General features: G+C 42.4%; 1 protein-coding gene across 7 annotated transcripts in view; it reads left to right on the forward strand.

Annotated features, from left to right (window-relative positions):
- The first annotated feature begins 1,498 nt into the window (after positions 1–1,498).
- GARNL3 (GTPase activating Rap/RanGAP domain like 3) overlaps positions 1,499–17,983 on the forward strand; it is a 52,283-nt gene continuing 35,798 nt past the window's right edge. For 3 of the 7 annotated variants that reach the window (XM_084494184.1, XM_084494185.1, XM_084494186.1), the window contains exons 1-3: positions 9,137–9,296; positions 14,425–14,494; positions 17,810–17,884. In XM_084494184.1, the coding sequence (XP_084350310.1) occupies positions 9,241–9,296; positions 14,425–14,494; positions 17,810–17,884 (201 nt within the window). In that variant the 5' untranslated portion in view covers positions 9,137–9,240. Of the gene's footprint in view, positions 1,684–1,816; positions 2,022–9,136; positions 9,297–14,424; positions 14,495–17,809; positions 17,885–17,983 lie in introns of those variants that run through there. The other 4 variants (XM_084494182.1, XM_084494181.1, XM_084494183.1 and 1 more) reach the window with 3 other exon arrangements.

Genomic DNA, 17,983 nt, shown 5'->3' on the forward strand with positions numbered 1-17,983 from the left:
AGGGGAACTGGGAGCAGGACATAGGAAAGAATAGAGAGCAAGGAGAAAGGGCAGAGAATCAAAGAGAAACGGAGGGACACAGATTGGGACAGAGGAATTAAGAGAACAAGAAATGAGTGGGAAAAAAGACAGGGACAGTAGCCTATAGAAAAATAAACCAGGGACAATGAGCAGGGCAGAGGGAAAGAGAGAAAAAGGACAGGAAGAAGGAAAGAAGAATAAAGAAAAAATGGCACAGGAGCGGGACATAGAGAGAGAAAAAGAGATGACAGGGCAGACATGCTTGACCTGGCAGTATGGAATTTTGGTTATCGGGTCACAGAAAGCTTGGTGGCGCTGCAGTTTTCCTCCTCATATGTGCTTGTATTTCGTAAAACTGAGGGTTCAGTGTCTTTCAATTATAGTTTACATTGGTCGTAGTTGAGGGTTTCTTACTCAGGGGTTATAGTTTATTAATTTATTGGGTGAGACCCAGTATTTGTCTGGTTTTATAGTTTACTCATTTACTGATCAGGCATCAGGGTTTACAATCTAACATAATCTACAAACTTTAAATCCCTGACAATAATTTGTTGGCCCCAGATCTCTGCAGAGCTCCCAGCTGTGACACTCCTTCAACTGTCAGGCTACACTTCAGCATCTGCAGAAGACTGAACAGTTAACAAATGGCCAGGTACAACCCCCCCAGAACTGTGCCCTAGTCTGCGGTAAGTAATAGTTGCTGCAAAATTAAGGCTGGCTGTGCTACTTTGGTCACCTTCTCTGGGTCTGTTTCATTACCAGGATGTCAAGTAGCCCTGAAAGTCTGACAGTTTCACTTAGGTGCCCAGCTAACTCCAGCCCTCTGTAGATGACAGTCCTCTGAAACTGGCACAGACTGAGACTGCAATGCTAAGTGTCTGCCCTACTTGGCATGACAATGCACACACCCAACACAGAAAGGAGGAACAAGCAGTCCCCTCACTTAACCACCCTCTCACTCATCACAGGCAGAAGGAATGTGAAGCTACCAGCTATCACAGTGCCTGAGCTCTGTGTTCAGCATACCGTCATCAGAAAAGTGCCTCTCATCCATCGGAGAGCCAGGAAGACAGCCCACCCCAGCTGTCTGTCCCCAGCTGTCTGTCACTCCTTCTCCACTAACGCTTCTGCATTAAGTGCAGCCCTAGTCCTTCCTTCAAAGAGAACACTGCCACAGCATGCACAATTTGTGGGCACCTTCAGACCGCGCATAAAGCTGTGTCCAGACAAAACAGGATGAGAACGACAGTCTCTTAAAAACGCGACACTGGAGGGACCGAGCTACTGAGGCACTGACCCTGGCCGGCACAATGACCGAAGAAGGGCTCCACGCCCCTCGCTCGAGCTGCCTAGTGAACAACGCCAGCGCCCTCTCTGCGGCCCGCGCCGTGGACCCGCGGGCTCTAGGACCCGGGCTCCGCGGCCTGCGCCATGGCGTGCGGCGGAGGGGACGCGGGCTGCCGCGGCGCTGGGCCGCAGCGCAACCCTCGCCGGCGGCCTCCGCCCCCGTGCGCTCGCCTGGTCTGCGTTAGCGGGGGAGATCCGAAACCGACGGGAGCGCGGGGGCGCCGCGGCGGGAAGCGCGCTGATGCCCTTCTCGGGTGCGCCCGACAGCTTCACCTCTGGTTGCTGCTGGTGCCCGGCGCCTCTTAGAGTTCTCTGGTAACTACCTGTCTCGGGAGCGGCCGAGAACTGCGGGATCTCGGCCGGCGGGGTGGGGCCGGGAAGCGCCGCCGCTCCGGCAGCGCGGGCTGTGGGCGGGCCCCGGGCGCGGCGGTGCCGGGCCCTGCAGCCGTGCTTCTTGAGGGCAGCCGCACCGGCTGTGGCTGGCGCCGCCGGCCTGAGAGGGGCGGGCGAGCTGCGCGTTCTCTCCGTTGTTCGGCAGCGGCCTGCCCGGCTTGGTGGTGGCTCAAACATGGGAACACAGACAAAACGCCTTCAGAGATCTGTCTGAAATAAACCAAGAAACAGAAGATCTATGAAGAACTCATCCGAATGAGGTCTGTGGGTGAACCTGCCGGCCCTCGATAAGGCAGTGCTTTCTTTGTTATGGGTTCTATACGCATATTCAATGGCATTAACGTCTTTGTATGTGTATAGATAGGCGTACACACATTCTCAGAGGCATAAGGATGTCTTGCGTACAGGAAAAGAAATTCTTGTCCTTTTATTTTGATTTACAAATCATTCAAAACTGTTCTTAGAAATGTACAGATGAATTTTTCATGTGGGAAATTTAGAATGTTTTTAAAAGGAAGTGTTGTCTTGTTTTCCTTAAAACTTTTATTTTTTTTCTTTATCCACTGCTTTGCTGAAGTATTTAAAACATCCTAATTACTGAGAATAATTTATATATATAGAGAGAGAGAGAGAAACATCTGGCTTTACCAGCTATCTGCAAAAATAGCTAGAGTTGAGTCAATCTTGAAAAGTTTTCAGTAGGTTTTAGAAGGTAATTACCTTAGTTTGACCTAAGTAAGATACCATTTTTTCCCAGAAGAAAATACAGCATAATGGCCTTTTTTTCCCCTACCAGATACACATTTTGTGCATTAACCTGTTTAAAAATTTTCATCAGTTGTACTTTTTTTTTTTTTTTTAACAGATCGTGTTCTGTTTTGGGATTTATCAGACTAACTGGGTTTTGTTTGGATTTTCATCATTCTTTGCACCAGCTGTGTGCAAGACACCCCCCCCTCCTTTTTTTTTCCTAGAACGTTTTAGTCTAGAATACCAAATTCTTAATTTCCTGCTGAGATTCTGCCTGCCTGTTTGGTGTCAAGTGTGGTGCCATATACAGTTTAGAGAATGTTATTGTGGTTCTTCTGGTTCTTTACTTCTAAGTATTTTAAGTGCGCCTGTAGTATTAGTATTTTATCAGTTCTTTCTTACTGCTCTCTCTACAAACTGTGATGACTGGCTTTTCCTCAGTGTTCAGTATGATGCTTTCTAGCTTCCTTATAAATTCCATTGTTTTCATGGAAGTTGCCACGCATGCCCAGTATTTTAATTTAACAGTGTGAAGGGTGTCTTGAATCAGGAGCAGCAAAACTTTCATGTCTCTTTGGCTAACTTGGAACTGGCTGGTTTCTGCTACTTGCAGGCGTACTGAATACTCTCCATAGAAAACTTTCTGTAGGCAGCTGAAATGATGTGAAAACTTTACAATCCCATAAATCAACATACAGCAGGGTACTAGGAAGCAGATGAGTCTGCTCCTCTGGATCTGTTGCCATGTATGCATGTGTGTATATATATATATGCATATATAGATATATACGTTTGGAGATATAGCTAGTTCAGGAGCTTAACTGAAGTACTTGGACTCTCATGGTATATGGTTGGTTTGCATGCATGCTGGGAGAGCCTTCAGAGATGGGGATTATAGAAGAGTGTAGAATCTCAAACCTTCTCAGGTCAACTTCTGCCACTTCAGGTCTGCATAGGTCCATGGAATAGACAGTTGAAGGGGCAAGCTCGGAAGTAGTAATAGTGAGTAAAGTTTGGCTGTGCACTAGGAATATTTATGCATGGAAGCTAATGCAAACGTTCTGGTCAAGATCCAAGTGGTCAGATTTCTGTCATGACAGCTGTTCCTAGTTGGCTAACTGCATTTAAAGGTTCAAAATGGATGAGATAGAAAATGCTGGTTATGTGGACTTAATTATAATTTCAGCCATCTTACTATAGCCCAGAGTTTTCAAGATATCATTATTTATTTTGCAAACATTGAAAAATAAATAAATAAATAAAACACCAAAACCAAAACTTCAGTATTTGTAGCTTAGCCCACTTTTTAGAACTTTGCTTCTAGATGTCTTTGTAGCAATTTGGTTATGGAAAATATGAGTAGTTTTGATTTCATCTAATAAAAGGAAATGGAACATAAGTTCTCTTCTTGGATTCCTTTATATTATGTAAGTATTTTGTTCTGCTTGCTTCAGAAGATGTGAGGTACATCACCAGCAGAGAGTTACTAAGTGGTGTGAGGAACATTCATCCTTTAAAGGTGTCACTAAAAGTGTATTTATGCTCTTTGTGGAAAGCCAAGAGATAAAATGGACTAATTTGTTTTGAAATCCTGCTAGTATCAATACTTGTCAGGTTGAGATGTACCAGCTATATTGCTGTCTAAGAGTCTTCAATCACTTCCAGAGTATTTTCTGTGTCTGCAAAATGCCGAGGATCTCATCTGTCCTAAAGTTGGTTAAAGACTAAGATTTGTTTCACAAGGCCATAACAAAAGTAATGAAGAGTGTTTGTGGAGGTTTTACCTTGCTAGGCAGCTGAACTCTACCACAACTGTGCTCTCACTCCCCCTCCTCTTCGGGGGGGGGGGGGGGGGGGGGGGGGGAGAAGAAAAGGAAAACAAAACAAAACAAAACAAAACAAAAATTCATGGGTTGATATAAGGATAGTTTAATTAAAGGAAAAATAATTATTAAGGGGAAAATATTATTAATTAAATAATTTAACTAAAGAGTAAAGGAAAAGGGGGAAAGGGGAAAAATGAAAAAAAGGCTGTGTGCAAGCACAGAGGGAAAAAATAGCTCTACTTCCCACCAATGAGCAATATTTGACCACCACGTCCTCGAAGCAGGGCCTCAATGTGCCTAGCATTGTTGTTCAGGAAGACAGATATTTTCACGATAGCCCACCTCTCCCCTCTCCTTCCTTTCTCCACCTTTTATTACTGCCTGTGACATCACATGGCATGGAATATACCTTTGGTTGGTTTAGGTCAGCTGCCCTGGTGATGTTCCTGCCCCACCTCTTGCCCACCCGCAGCCTGCTGGCTCTTTGGGGGTTAGAGGGCGTCCTGATGCTGTGCCAGTATTGCTCAGCAGTAGACACCACACTGGTGTGATACCAATTCTGTTCTGTTCTAGCTACATGTGCAGAGCACAGCACTGTATGGGCTGCTGCAGGGAAAGTTAACTCCATCCCAGCCAGAACCAGTACAGTGTTTTAAGAGAAGTATAGCACTATTTGAAATTGCTGACAGTACAGATACCACAAGTCTGGTGAATTAAACCCTTCATTTATCTTTATATAAATCATACAAAAAGGAATGCTATTATAAAGGCAGAAGCAGATTAAAGGAGATATACCTCTGGAAATTAAACAGAAAAAGTAGGGGGTCATTTTGATTTATAATTCAGGTTTATTACCATGCCATATAAAGTAAATCACTTCTTTTTCCTAATATGCCCATAATTCCATTTCTCAGACTTTCTTCTTTAAATCATACATTGTGGGTCTTCTTTAAATCATACACTGTGGGCTCATTTGTATGCCCTGTTTTAAAATATTCTCTTTGTTTATCACTACATGTGCTTAGAAAATCCATTTATGTGTGTATAAATATTTATTTTTGGGGGAGTATAGAGAGGAACTTGGCAAACAGTCAGCAACAATTACAAATAAAGCAAAAGCAGTTATTTGTGTCTCTGCCAGCCTGTTACTGCAGAGACATGCTGCATCCTGCAACAGAATAAGCATCTATTGTTGCTATAAGCTGCCAACAGGAATCCCTCATCTTATTAGGCAGCATCCAAGTAACCTTTCCTAGTTCCACCACTGTGTGCTTATTGTTTACAAAATAGGAAAAAAAATACTGATAGTGTGTTGTAAGGGAGGAAGCCCTTTGTGCAAAGAATATTGTTTTTATCATGTTTAAGATTTATTATAGCATCGAAATGATAGCATGCTACAGAAATCTGATGTGCTGATCTTTCTCATGCAGAGGGTCTGTGTTTGCATTCCACTCTGGCTGGAATTTTGTCGTGCTTTTGGACTTCAGTGTGGTGTAACACCGGCCCGTAACTTATTCAGGCTTTTCATTTCAGAAGACCTTCTTAGGAAGGAGTTGATTGAGGAAAAAGCTCAGTCTGAAAAACTGAAGTGAGAATCTTCAGCATTGTTGTAGTTTCTAAGGTCTGTGCAAAAGTAGGTGGTGTTTCTTTTCTGTTTGAAATAGAGGTGGTCGTGTTTTACATGTTGGTATTACTTTTTCAGGATGACAGTGGGCACTACAAAGCAAATACTTACATTTGAATGAGTGCATGTTTTCTTTTTTACTGTTTTATACCTCGTGCATAGAAAGGAAGAGGAATAGGGTAAATCACAATGGTGTCAAAGTACAAATTAAGTAGTAGGCTCTTTCTGTTTCATTACTTCCACAGAAGTAGGTTCTTCTGAAGGAGTGAGAGAAATGAAGCTTCACTTACGGCACGCTTCTAAAGCAATTCTGAGAACAAGCAATCATAGAGAACAAATACTGTGGTTTAGTACAAAATTCTGAGGAGGGGTAATAGTTTGTTGTTGTTTGTTTTTCTCCAGTAAATTTTTTTGCTTCTCTAACATGGAAGATCCCTTGAAGCTGTTTTATTGGGTATGCCTATTCTTGTCTGTTAGGGTGTTTCTCAGTATACAAGCAGTCAGTCTTAAGTTTCGTGTTTTATTAGGTGAAAATTACTTTTGGCTGGTATGTGGAATATATTAATTTAGGTTTGCAATAAATCTGTTTGTGGTAAATGGTTGGATTTGTGTTCTGACATTTAAGTTACGATGTAATGGAGTCTATACATGTAGTCTGCAAACAAGTGAATTATTCTTTACAGTGTTTAACATTACAAGACTGATATCAATTATTTCAATTGATTTCCAAAACTGGAAGATCTTTTCAATACATGGGAGGTAATCCTTTAATAACAAAAGCAATTTTTACAGTTAACTAGTATAAAGACTTGTTTGCAATACTTAACCAGTTATCTTGTAGTTTCTTGCCTGTAGACATAAGTTTTAGAATCACTTTTTAAAAAAAAAAAAAGTTGGAGTTAGTAAGGTGCAGATTTTTGTTTCCTGTTAGCTTTGAAGATTTGTCTGGGTGCTGCTGTCATGTTCATACACTTAATATTGAGCAAAATCACGATAGTATAGATAGTGAGGGGAGATTACTCTCCAAATTATTAAATGTTACTGATTTAAATTTGATATCATTATGTCTATCTGAAAGAATTATGACATGCTATAATTACATGTATGAGGAAAAAAGTGTGCAGGAGAAAGCAAGAAGAGGTGTTACTCCAAGAGTACTCCATGCATGGAATTCTTGCTCTGTTTTAGCATTGGAGATCAAAACAAAGAAAATAAAAAGTATATAAGTATATTTAAACTTTATTCACTGAGCATCATGTTCCAGACTTAGATGCAGCCATCAATTACCTGCAGTTTGCCCTTTCTACATTGACTTCCAGAGGTTGAAAACTACCGTGGGACAGATACATGCTTCTCTAGTAATACCAACCAGTTTCATGTGAGGAGATGCATGAGTGGATGCAATTTTATTTATTTAATTTTTTTTGACCTGAGGAGCCACCTGCCAAACTGAGCAGCTGCTGGACATGTAACTTGTAGGTGGTCCTACAGAATAAAGGTAAGCTGGGTTCCAATTGCATTTTATCACTTTATTCATGCTTGCAGTTTGATTGTGTTAATCTACCATTAAACTCATAGTCCAACTGTGTTCCATTAATTCCTTGGATAACAAGAGTCTCTCTACCTTTTTTGGAAGGCTTTCTCCCCCTTCTTCCCCCTTTTATTGAGCAGCTGGTAGTGTGACTCCTTAAGCACACATCAGCAGAATTAATAGTGAGGTGTAATGCTGTGACATAGAAGGAAGAGTAAGTTACTGATAGAGGATGCAGACTTACTTAGACATAGCTTGTATTATGAAGCTATCCTCAGGTGTCAAAATGTTGTAAACTTTGCTTATAAAAGATCCAAATTAATTTTCTGGTGGCTGACAGAGTAAGCAGAGAGACACAGAATGATATGAATTCTGGAAATGGAACTCCTTTCTTAGCACTAGGGTAGCTTTTCATTAAAATCAAACCACAAAGTAAAGTTTTAGTATATTACCTGAAGTTGCAATTTCATGGTAATGGTTGTAAAGAAAGCTAAGACACACAATTACATCGTGCAATAATTAATTACAGTTTACTACCTGGATGGTTGTGGTATTTCATAATACACAGTAGTGCACTTAAGTTTATTACAAAACATGCAAGCCATTGAAATTATTGAAGGAGTTGGTGTAAACAGAGTACAGCCATGCAAGTTATACATGTAATTACTTGAGATGCAAGTTGTTACTCTAGCAAAGAACTGTTTCATCTTTAGTCATAACGGTTGATCTTAATACTGGTTTCAACTCCTACTGCAAAGTTGTAAAATAAGTCTTCACATGGTCAAAGTACTTTATGTCATGCTGTCATGCTGAGATTCATGATGTGAAGGTGATAAGCACTGACTATGTTTACCTCTTGGAAAGGTAGAGAACAATAGCATATACATGTATCTACATTAAAGGAGAAAGCAGGGAAAAGAGCTTCAGGCACTTGAAAGAGTTTCCCATTTGGTTTGTGTTAGACTCTTAAAGGCATGCAGGGCTTGTTGAAGGCTCAATTGGAATGAAGTGGTCTGGTGTCCGCTAGCAAACCAAAGATTCTGTCCATGTGCTGTCTGAATTTTCAACTTTGTGAATGAAGTAATACTTGATAGAGCTGCCATTCTGTGCCCTGGTCAGGTTTCGCCCTGCTGGCTGGTTGTGTTTGAACATGACAGAATAGTCTTGTAAGATGACTGCACTTCTGAAGCTTTCGAGCTGTAGCCAGGCAGGTTGAGAAGACCTTTTTATGTGCCTTTACTGATATAACAGTAGCCAGATTAAGCCTGGCTTCTAGGATGCAGCAGAAACCAGAAGCAGACAGTGAGCTGGCAAGAGCATTGCTGTGCGGAATGGTTTCCTCGGTGTTTTGCTCCTATTAAATAGCAACCAGCTCTGAGAAAACGGCTCTACAGGAGCCTGCTTCTCTACGTCCCGCGTTTACCAGGACAGAGTTCGCGCGGGGTGTTGCCGCGAGCCCGGCCCCTCTCCGTGGAGGGGGCGCGGGAGGTCCTTGACTGTGGAGGAGCCCGACGACCCGCAGGGCCCGTTTGTGCTCCTCTCGTAGCCAGCTCCCGGCTGCGGCGGACGGGCCGCTCGCTCGTGGGACTACAGCTCCCGGCGTGCCTCGCGGCGGCGCGGCACCTCAGCGGCTGGCGCGCCGTGCCTGTGCGCCAGGGCAGCGGGATGTGTGAGGGGAGCTCTCGTCGTTTCTCCCGAGCGGGACGGAACCGCGGAAGCGACGCGGGAGCGGTGAGGCCTCCGCACGCATGGAACTGAGAAGCGCAGAGGCGGTCTCCAGTCGGCTCCTCGGCCTCTCTCAGCGGTACCGGAGCCAGGGAGGCGGGGGCTGATGTCGGGTGGGGCGCGGCGCGGGCCCGCGCTCACGGTGGCGGTCGGACGGTGCCGGAATTGCACCGGCTGGGACCCTGCGTGTGGGGGCCGGAGGGGCGGCGCCGGGCCGGCCCCCGCGCAGCGGAGCGGTGTGAGTCCCGGAGCTGCGGCCGCCTCCCGCAGGGGCTGTCGCCGCTGGCGTGAGCGGGGCCAGTTGTGCTGTCCTCGGGGTGGATTTCTCAGCCTGTTCAAGCGTCATGCTCGTGCAGGCAGGTATCACTGAGAAAGCAATGTGCGATTGCTCGTCTGCTTAGCATGTTTGTACCCGTGCCCACCTGTTCAATGAAAATAGATTAACAGCTACGATGTGTCAAAGGGCTGACAAGTAATGATCTAGATGGTATGGAGATAGGAGAGCTGAAGAGACATGTAGGCCTTGTAATCAAACAGGTGCAGTGTGCAAGCTCACCCCTTTCTGCCACTATTCTCCCCCCACCTCTCCCTTGTGAATTACTTTCAAGTGTGAAAGTCCTAAACCACAAAACTTTTGATGTGACACTAGGATATTGAAATTACGTGCTTAAGTGTAGATTATCTGATATGTGGAAACTTGCTTTGCCATTTGACTTTCAGGACTGTTGAATTTTGTAAGACCCTGTGTTCCCAAACAAATGGGTGAGGGAAGTGGAATAAATCCTGCTAGTGTACAAATGGGTTTAAACTGCTTTGATTGTTTGTTTTCCATTGGAATAAGGGCTTGTCTGTATTAAAACACTTTGCAATAAAAGTAAATTCTAACTTATTAAATCAAACAGATATGAGCCACCGGTAAACTAACATTAGCATTTCAGTGCTGGCAATTCACCTTAATACCTTGAAAACTATTTTTAAAATTGTTATAACTGGAACAACAGTGTTTTTCTAGTGTAGGTCAGGTCAGGACTGAAGAAGAATGCAATGCAGTGAAGAAAATTAAAAAGAAAATCTTTTATGTATAATTCTGATTTCAAAAGGGCTGATAGTGTGTGGAAGTTAGGTATATTTGGGGTATTTTGATTCAGGATGCAGAAGGACAAGACTATTAATGCTAAAACACTATTGGAAACTGTCACTGACTTGTGCACTTATGTATGTAGTGGTGAGCATGGAGAGTTCTTTTTTATTTCTGTTTTGATCCTATTCTGTCTGGAAGTTGTTTGGAAAAGAAAAAATGGTCTTGTTTGTATGGGTTGTTAAAGAACTTACTTGCCATTCGGAGAACAAGTATGTTGAGCAAACTGTTACTACAGTAACGGATCTGTTTAACATTTTTAGCAATGGTCTAGATGCAGCAGTTGAATGCATACTTAGCAAGTTTGCTGACAATACCAAACTGGGAGATGCTGTTGACTCTGGAAGGGTGAAAAGTAGAGAGATCTAGGTAGATCGGAGCAATGACATGAAATTCCACAAAGGTGAAAGCTAGATGCTGCACCAGGAATGGAGTAATGCTGATGAGAAGTACAGAATGGGAGATCAGTGGCTGGAGAGCAGCTCAGCAGAAAGAGATCTGGGGGTGCTGGTCAACAGCAGGTTTAACATGAGTCAGCAGTGTGCCCTGGCAGCCAAGAGGGCAAACTGCATTTTGGGATGCATTAAACACAGCATAGCCAGCTGGTCAAAAGAAGTGATTCTCCCACTGTATTTAGCATTGGTGTGACTTCATCTTGAACATCATGTGCAGTTCTGGGCTCCACAATATAAAAAGAATATTAAGATACTTGAATGCATCAAGAGGAGGGCAACAAAGCTAGTAAAAGGGCTGGAAGGCATGTCCTGTGAGGAGAGGCTGCGGATACTCGATTTGTCTTGTCTGGAGAAAAAAAGACAGAGGCGATCTCATCCCTCTCCTGAGGAAGGGACTCTCCCAGAGGAGGGGACATGCAGATAGAGGTGCCTGTCTCTGCTCCCTAATAACTGATGGCAGAACGTGGGGCAACAGCACAAAGCTATTCAGGGGAGGTTCAGACTGGACGTTAGGAAAAAATTCTTTACCCTGAAGGTGGTCAAACACTGAAACAGGCTTCCTAGAGAGGTGGTTGATGCCCCATTCCTGTCAGTGTTCAAGGCATTTGGACAATGTCCTCAATAGTATGTTTTAACTTTTGGTTAGCCCTGGAGTGGTCGGGCAGTTGGACTTGTTGGTCTTTGTAGGTCCCTTCCAACTGAACTATTCTGTTCTACTGTTTGCAACTCATACTGTACATGCGTTTGAACATGGAGTGCATGATGGTGTTTATAAGCCTATTTTCAAAAATATTGTGCTACATTAATTTTAATTTCTAAATTTTTTTATGGATGGAAAAAATAAAGCATTGGCATTCAGGTGAAGTCCCTGGTGACTGGAAAAAGGAAACATCACTCCCATTTTTAGAAAGGGTAGAAAAGAGGACTCGGGGAACTACAGACCAGTGAGCCTCACTTCTGTGCCTGGGAGGATCATGGAAAAGATCCTCCTGGAAGCAATGTCAAGGCACATGCAAGACAAAGAGTTGATCCGAGAGGGCCAGCATGGCTTCACCAAGCATAAATCATGCCTGACCAATCTGGTGGCCTCCTACGATGGAGTGACTGCATCAGTTGACAAAGGAAAACCAACTGATGTCATCTGCCTGGACTTCTGTAAGGCCTTTGACACGGTCCCACATGACATCCTGATCTTCAGCTTGGAGAGCTACAGATTTGAAAGGTGGACCATTCAGTGGATAAGGAATTGGCTTGAGGGTCGCACCCAGAGAGTGGTGGTCAATGGCTCCATGTCTGGGTGGAGTCTGTTGATGAGTGATGTCCCTCAAGAGTTTATCCTGGGACTGGTACTGTTTAATATCTTTATCAACAACATAGACAGAAGGATCGAGTACACCCTTTGCAAATTTGCAATGACACCAAGTTGAGTGGTGCAGTTGATACCAAAGAGGGAACGGATGCCATCCAAAGGGACCTGGACAAGCTAGAAAAGTGGGCCCATTTGAGCCGCATGAGGTTCAACAAGTCCAAGTGCAAGGCGCTGCACCTGGGTTGGGGAAATCCCAGACACGAGACTGGGAAAACTCATTGAGAGCAGCCTTGCAGAGGACTTGGGAGTTCTAGCGGACAAAAAGCTTGACATGAGCCAGCAATGTGCGCTTGCAGCCCAGAAGGCCAACTGCATCCTGGGCTGCATCAACAGAGGGGTGGCCAGCCAGTTAAGGGAGGGGATTGTCCCCCTCTACTCTGTCCCACTTGTAGTGCTACATCCAGGTCTGGGGCCCCAAGTACAAGGATGTGGATCTGTTAGAATGAGTCCAGTGGAAGGCCACAAAGCTGATCAGAGGGCTGGAGCACCCCTCCTGTGAAGAAAGGCTGAGAGAGCTGGGGCTGTTCAGCCTAAAGAAGAGAAGGCTCCAGGGTGACCTTACTGCAACCTTTAAGTACTTAAAGGGGACTTAAAAAGATGGAGAACAACTTTCCGCTTTGTTTGGTAATGATAGGACAAGGGGGAATGGCTTTAAATTAAAAGAGGGGAGATTTAGATTAAAGGTTAGGAGGAAATTCTTCACTCAGAGGGTGGTGAGGCACTGGAACAGGTTGCCCAGAGAAGTTGTGGATGCCCCATCCCTGGAGGTGTTCCAGACTAGGCTGGATGAGGCCCTGGGCAACTTGATCTAGTGGGTGGCATCCCTGCCCATGGCATGGGGGTTGGAACTAGATGATCTTAAAGGTCCCTTCCAACCCAAGATGTTCTTTGAATGCTCTTTTTATATTTTATTTTTGAAGCTTTTTTTAGCAATTAATTTTATCTCCGCGGCATTGATATGTAGCATCCTGAAGTAATCTTATTCATTGGAACTGACTCCAGTTGTGGCTCATTTGTAACTTACGTGAATCTTATTTTTACTTATTATTACACTTATTACTCTTTCCTATACAATGATAGCAAACACAAAATTATTTTCGTGAGTTTTAAAGCTTTGTTAGATGCATCTTGTTTCTATTTCTCTTCCTTGTTTGAAGATATGGAATCCAAATAAACGGAACTCAGAATTATCAATCATGTTTAATAAATTCTGAGTACCTACAAGTACAAATCCAAATGGATAAGCTGTTTAAAAATCAAGATATTTCAGCGTTCCAGTGTCACAGTATCTCTTACAGTCAAGATCCAAGTATGAGGGTGTTGAATTAAAATTCAAGTATTTCTTCTGTGTACTGATGTAATGTTACAACTTATGGTACTTATCATTCTCAGAAAATTTAATCCCTTATTGCTGGTTGGAGGGTTACTGCCATTTAATTTTAATGTGGAAAAAAAAAAAAAAAGGTGTTTGTCAGCATTAAGGCTGACATAGTGGTGAACTGTGAGTTTGGAATATGAGGGAGTGACTTAGTTGATAGCCTACCCAGCTGCTAGACAAGGTAATAAAGGTTTATTTTATATTTGCATCTAAATCTTTATTTAGCTTGTATTTGTAACATCTACTGCTAAGACTTTGATTATAAATTTGAGAGGCTCGGTGTTTATAGCTAGCAGAGCTATTTGCCATCTGTTTTGAGCTTATGAAACACATGCTGATGTGCTTAATGGGACACGATGGTATAAAATTATAAGTGATAATGCATGTAGATTTTGAATGTGGTGTTTGAGGCTTCCTTTTGCTTACCTGACAATTCTGTTTTTGTCAGTGTTATGGGAGGGGGAAATCTATGAAATGCTGTTCCTTCTTTCTGCTTTTGAATCGAGATAATTGTTTTATTGTGTGTAGTCTAAAGAGAGACTTTCTGGAGAAGAAAAAAAAATCAGCAACATACTAAGCAAAGTTTATTAAGTGGAACTCTGTGTTGGTTCCATTGTGACTAGATATTTAATCATAGTTTTTGCTTTCAGTCAAGACACAGACATTTCTTTTCCATTGGCTGATAGTATGAACACCAGACTGCAATGGCTGGAGTGAGCACGTTGTAAGGAGTGTTCATTGCATTAACAAGCTTATGCACTGCAAACCTCATTCAGCAGGAATGATATTGTTAATGGCAGCATGTAGTGTTGCAGGAGATCTAAGGCTAAATTGACTGTGTATACTGATGAAATGTTTCTATTCCAGTTCTGTATCTGAAGATCTGGGTTGCAGACGTGGAGAGTTTAGCAGAAAGCACTATGGATCTGTGGAGCTTGTAAGTTTACTTTGCCCATCCTTTAATTTAAACACTGTATAATGCAAAGTGCAAATACTTTTAGTTTCCAGGTAAAAATTCAAAGTTAGTTTGGAAGATGTGTTCTCTAAGCTGGACTTGAAAATTTTAGAGCAATAAAAAGAGCGATTACCTAAATTAGATGTGTGCTCGGAAATATTTTTACAACCTTATTTATGAATCTTTCATCTTAATGTGACAGAAGATATTATATAAATACCCTGTTTACCCCAGTTGATTCAGGAAGATGGAAATTGAGCCTTTTTTCCTTCTATAAGCTGAAGATTGTGAAATGTTAGGGCTATATTTGATGAAGCTTTTGTGGTGATCTGAGTTAAAAACTGTATCCATGCTCATGTGTTGGCATGTGTATGTCATTTTATGTGTACCTGCCCCTGAGTAGTGGGAAAGGGTGTAAAATTAAAAGAACTAGGCAACGTAAGAATATTGAAAAATCTGTTTCCTGAAATCTGCTAGTTTTTCTGAATTTTCTTCAAAGATTAGCTCAGCACTTTTTTGTTTTGTTTTGTTCTCTAATGTAGAAATTCTTTCTGTGAATTATTTATTTCTTCTATGTCAGGAGTTAAAATGATATCACTGTATACAAAGTATAATGAAATCTACATAAGTGGGGCACAAAAAGTAAACTTCAGCTCTGTTGCTACAGGAAGAAATCATTAATGTTCTGTTAACTATGGTTGTACTTTCAAGATCTTGGCATGTGTATTTATAAATATAAATGATTTCAGTTGCTGGCTTAGTTTCTGGAATTTTCATTACAAGAACACCAGGTACCTATCTTCACTTTCCATGCATTTCATGTATTAGAGATGGTATTTTAATCAAAAAGGCAAGTGAAACACTTTGTGGTAAGAGGCACTTTCATTCCCAGTATTTTGGTTCTTTACCTGGAAAAGAGAAATATATTGGTAATTATAAATTCACGGTAACCTCATACAAGCAGTCTTGTCTTGTGATTGGTTTTCTTAGCATGTATGGTAGTTTAACAAGCGATGAGTTAAACCACACTGCCCTCCCACTCCACCTCCTCAGAAGGACAGAGGAAGAAAATATGATGAAGAAAGAAAAGCTCTTGGGTTGAGATAAGGATAGGGAGAGATCACTCGCCAATTACTGTCACAGGCAAAACAGACTCAGTATAAGGGAGATTAATGTAATTTATTACCTATTGATAACATACTAGAGCAGTGAGAACTAAAAGCAAGTAAAAGCACCTTCCACCTCCCACCACCTCCACCCCCCCAGCCTCTTCTGTCTCCTCCCATGGAGTGGTTCAGGGGAATAGGGTTTGTGGTCAGTCCATAATGCTTCATCTCTGCTGGTCCTTCAAGGTCCTTCCCCTGGTCCAGTGTAGTGTCTGTGCTGTGGGATGCAGTCCTTTTGAACTGATCCTACGTGGGCTTCCCACAGACTACAGTTCCTCAAGAACTGCTCCCATGTGTGTCTGTACCATCAGGTGCAGTCCTTCAGGGCTGGACTGTTCCAGCATGGGTCTCCCACAGGTGGCAGCTATGGCCAGATCCATCTGCTCCTGCATGGTCCTTCATGGGCTGCAGCATGGAGATCTGCTCCACTGTGATATACCACAGGCTGCAGGGTGACAGCCTGCTCTACTGTGTTCCTTGCCACAAGCTTCAGGGAAATGTCTGCCGTGGTGCCTGGAGCACTTCCTCCCCTCCTTCTTCACTGACCTTGGTGTCTTCAGGATTCTTTCTTTCTCAGTTGCTCACTACTCTCTCCCAGCTGCTGTTGCGCAGCAGTTTTTTCCCTTTCTCTGGTTTCCCACAGACGCAACTTGTGTCACTCATGGCTTGGCTCTGACCAGTGGTGGGTCCTTTTTAGAGCTGGCTGGAACTGGCCCTTCTCTAACACAGGGCAGCTGCTAGACTCCTCACAAATGCTATCCCCACAGCCCCCCTGCCCCTACTACCAAAACCTTGCTGTGTAAGCCAAATACTCTCTTTATCTTTTGAAATACAAATGTAAAAAGGTGTTTGCCCTCGTAAGTTTATAAACATTTAATTCCTTAGTATTTTCCTCAACGGCATCCCTATTGCTCAATGTTTTCTATCTTTTATTTATTATAACCTGTTCGTTTTGTCTCAGCCCTAAATGGTTTCTCATACATCCTTCCTACTGGTCTGTTATGACCAGTTGTCCCTAAGGTTTCTCTTATAGTTCATACTGAGTCTGTTGCAGTTCTTGCCTTGTTAGCTTATTCCTTACATAGTCTCAGATCTCTTCAAAGGAAGGGGCAAAGAGAACAAAACATTCCAATAACTCTTCTACCAAGCAAAGGGAGAAAGTATTGTCATTTAATAACATGTATTGCTGGAGGGAAGTGAGAAAGGGTATACTACTGCATTATTGTTGTTCAGATCCTATTTCTAAAGTTTGGTATAATATGTGACAATCTCTTTTTACAGTTTTTAGAGGAGCAGCATGCAGTGTTATTTCCAGCTGATCTTTGAGGGGAAAAAAAAACATTCTCTGCTGCTTTTTATGGATTCCAAACAATGTTGTTGAACACAGGAAAAAATGTCATGTTATCTTTGTGTTGTTAACTTTTCATGATTTTTTTTTTTTTTGCAACAAAAGGAGTTTGTCTTCTGGAAATCACTGGATTCCCTTATAGAAAGACCAGGCAGCCTTTCCCAGAATGTTTATGAAACTCTAGAAGTCTTCAAATCAAAACAAGCCATATTTTCTGATGTAAATGCAGGAAGCAGAGCAGGATATACTGAACAGTATACCTCAAAATGTTCGGTATCATCACTGACTATTACGTTTAGAGATTATTACTGCTTTCTATCTTCTGAGAACTTACACAAATATGTAATAAATGCAATAAAAGACTGCTAGTCACAGTGACACTACGAGCACGTAGGGTTTTAAACATAGCAAAGCTGAGAGGACTAGAATCAACATGTCCGTAAGAGCCATTGTTTGGAAAGGAGTGAACGTGAAGATCAGTTTCTGGAAGGTGGCATGTACCTCTGTATGCATTCTGCACATTGGTGTAGCCAAAACCTGAGACAGGAGAATTTCTGATTAGCACTGGATATACCAGAAGAAAGTACAGCTTTCACACTCACACATTCTTAGAGTTATAATTGGGTCATTCAAAATCTGTAGTCAAATTGGTAATAGATGTGTTCATACCGTCCCTATGGGTAGTGGTATGACACCTGGGAGAAGGAGAAACCATGTAAGATTTGTTTGCTGATCATATGGGTGTCTTTGGAACTAGAACATTTATCTTAAGTTCTCTCATAGCTTATATCTAGTGATGCTGATGGAGCCATCCAAAGAGCTGGAAGATTCCGTGTGGAAAATGGCTCCTCTAATGAGGTAAGTGGCTACATATACTCATAGAAAACAAAAAATAGATCAGTTTCAGTTACTCTTCACAACTGAAAGATGGATTTACAGTCAATTACTAGGGTACTG

This window comes from Aythya ferina (assembly GCF_964211825.1).
Source record: "Aythya ferina genome assembly, chromosome: 20".
Classification (NCBI taxonomy): Eukaryota; Metazoa; Chordata; class Aves; order Anseriformes; family Anatidae; genus Aythya; species Aythya ferina.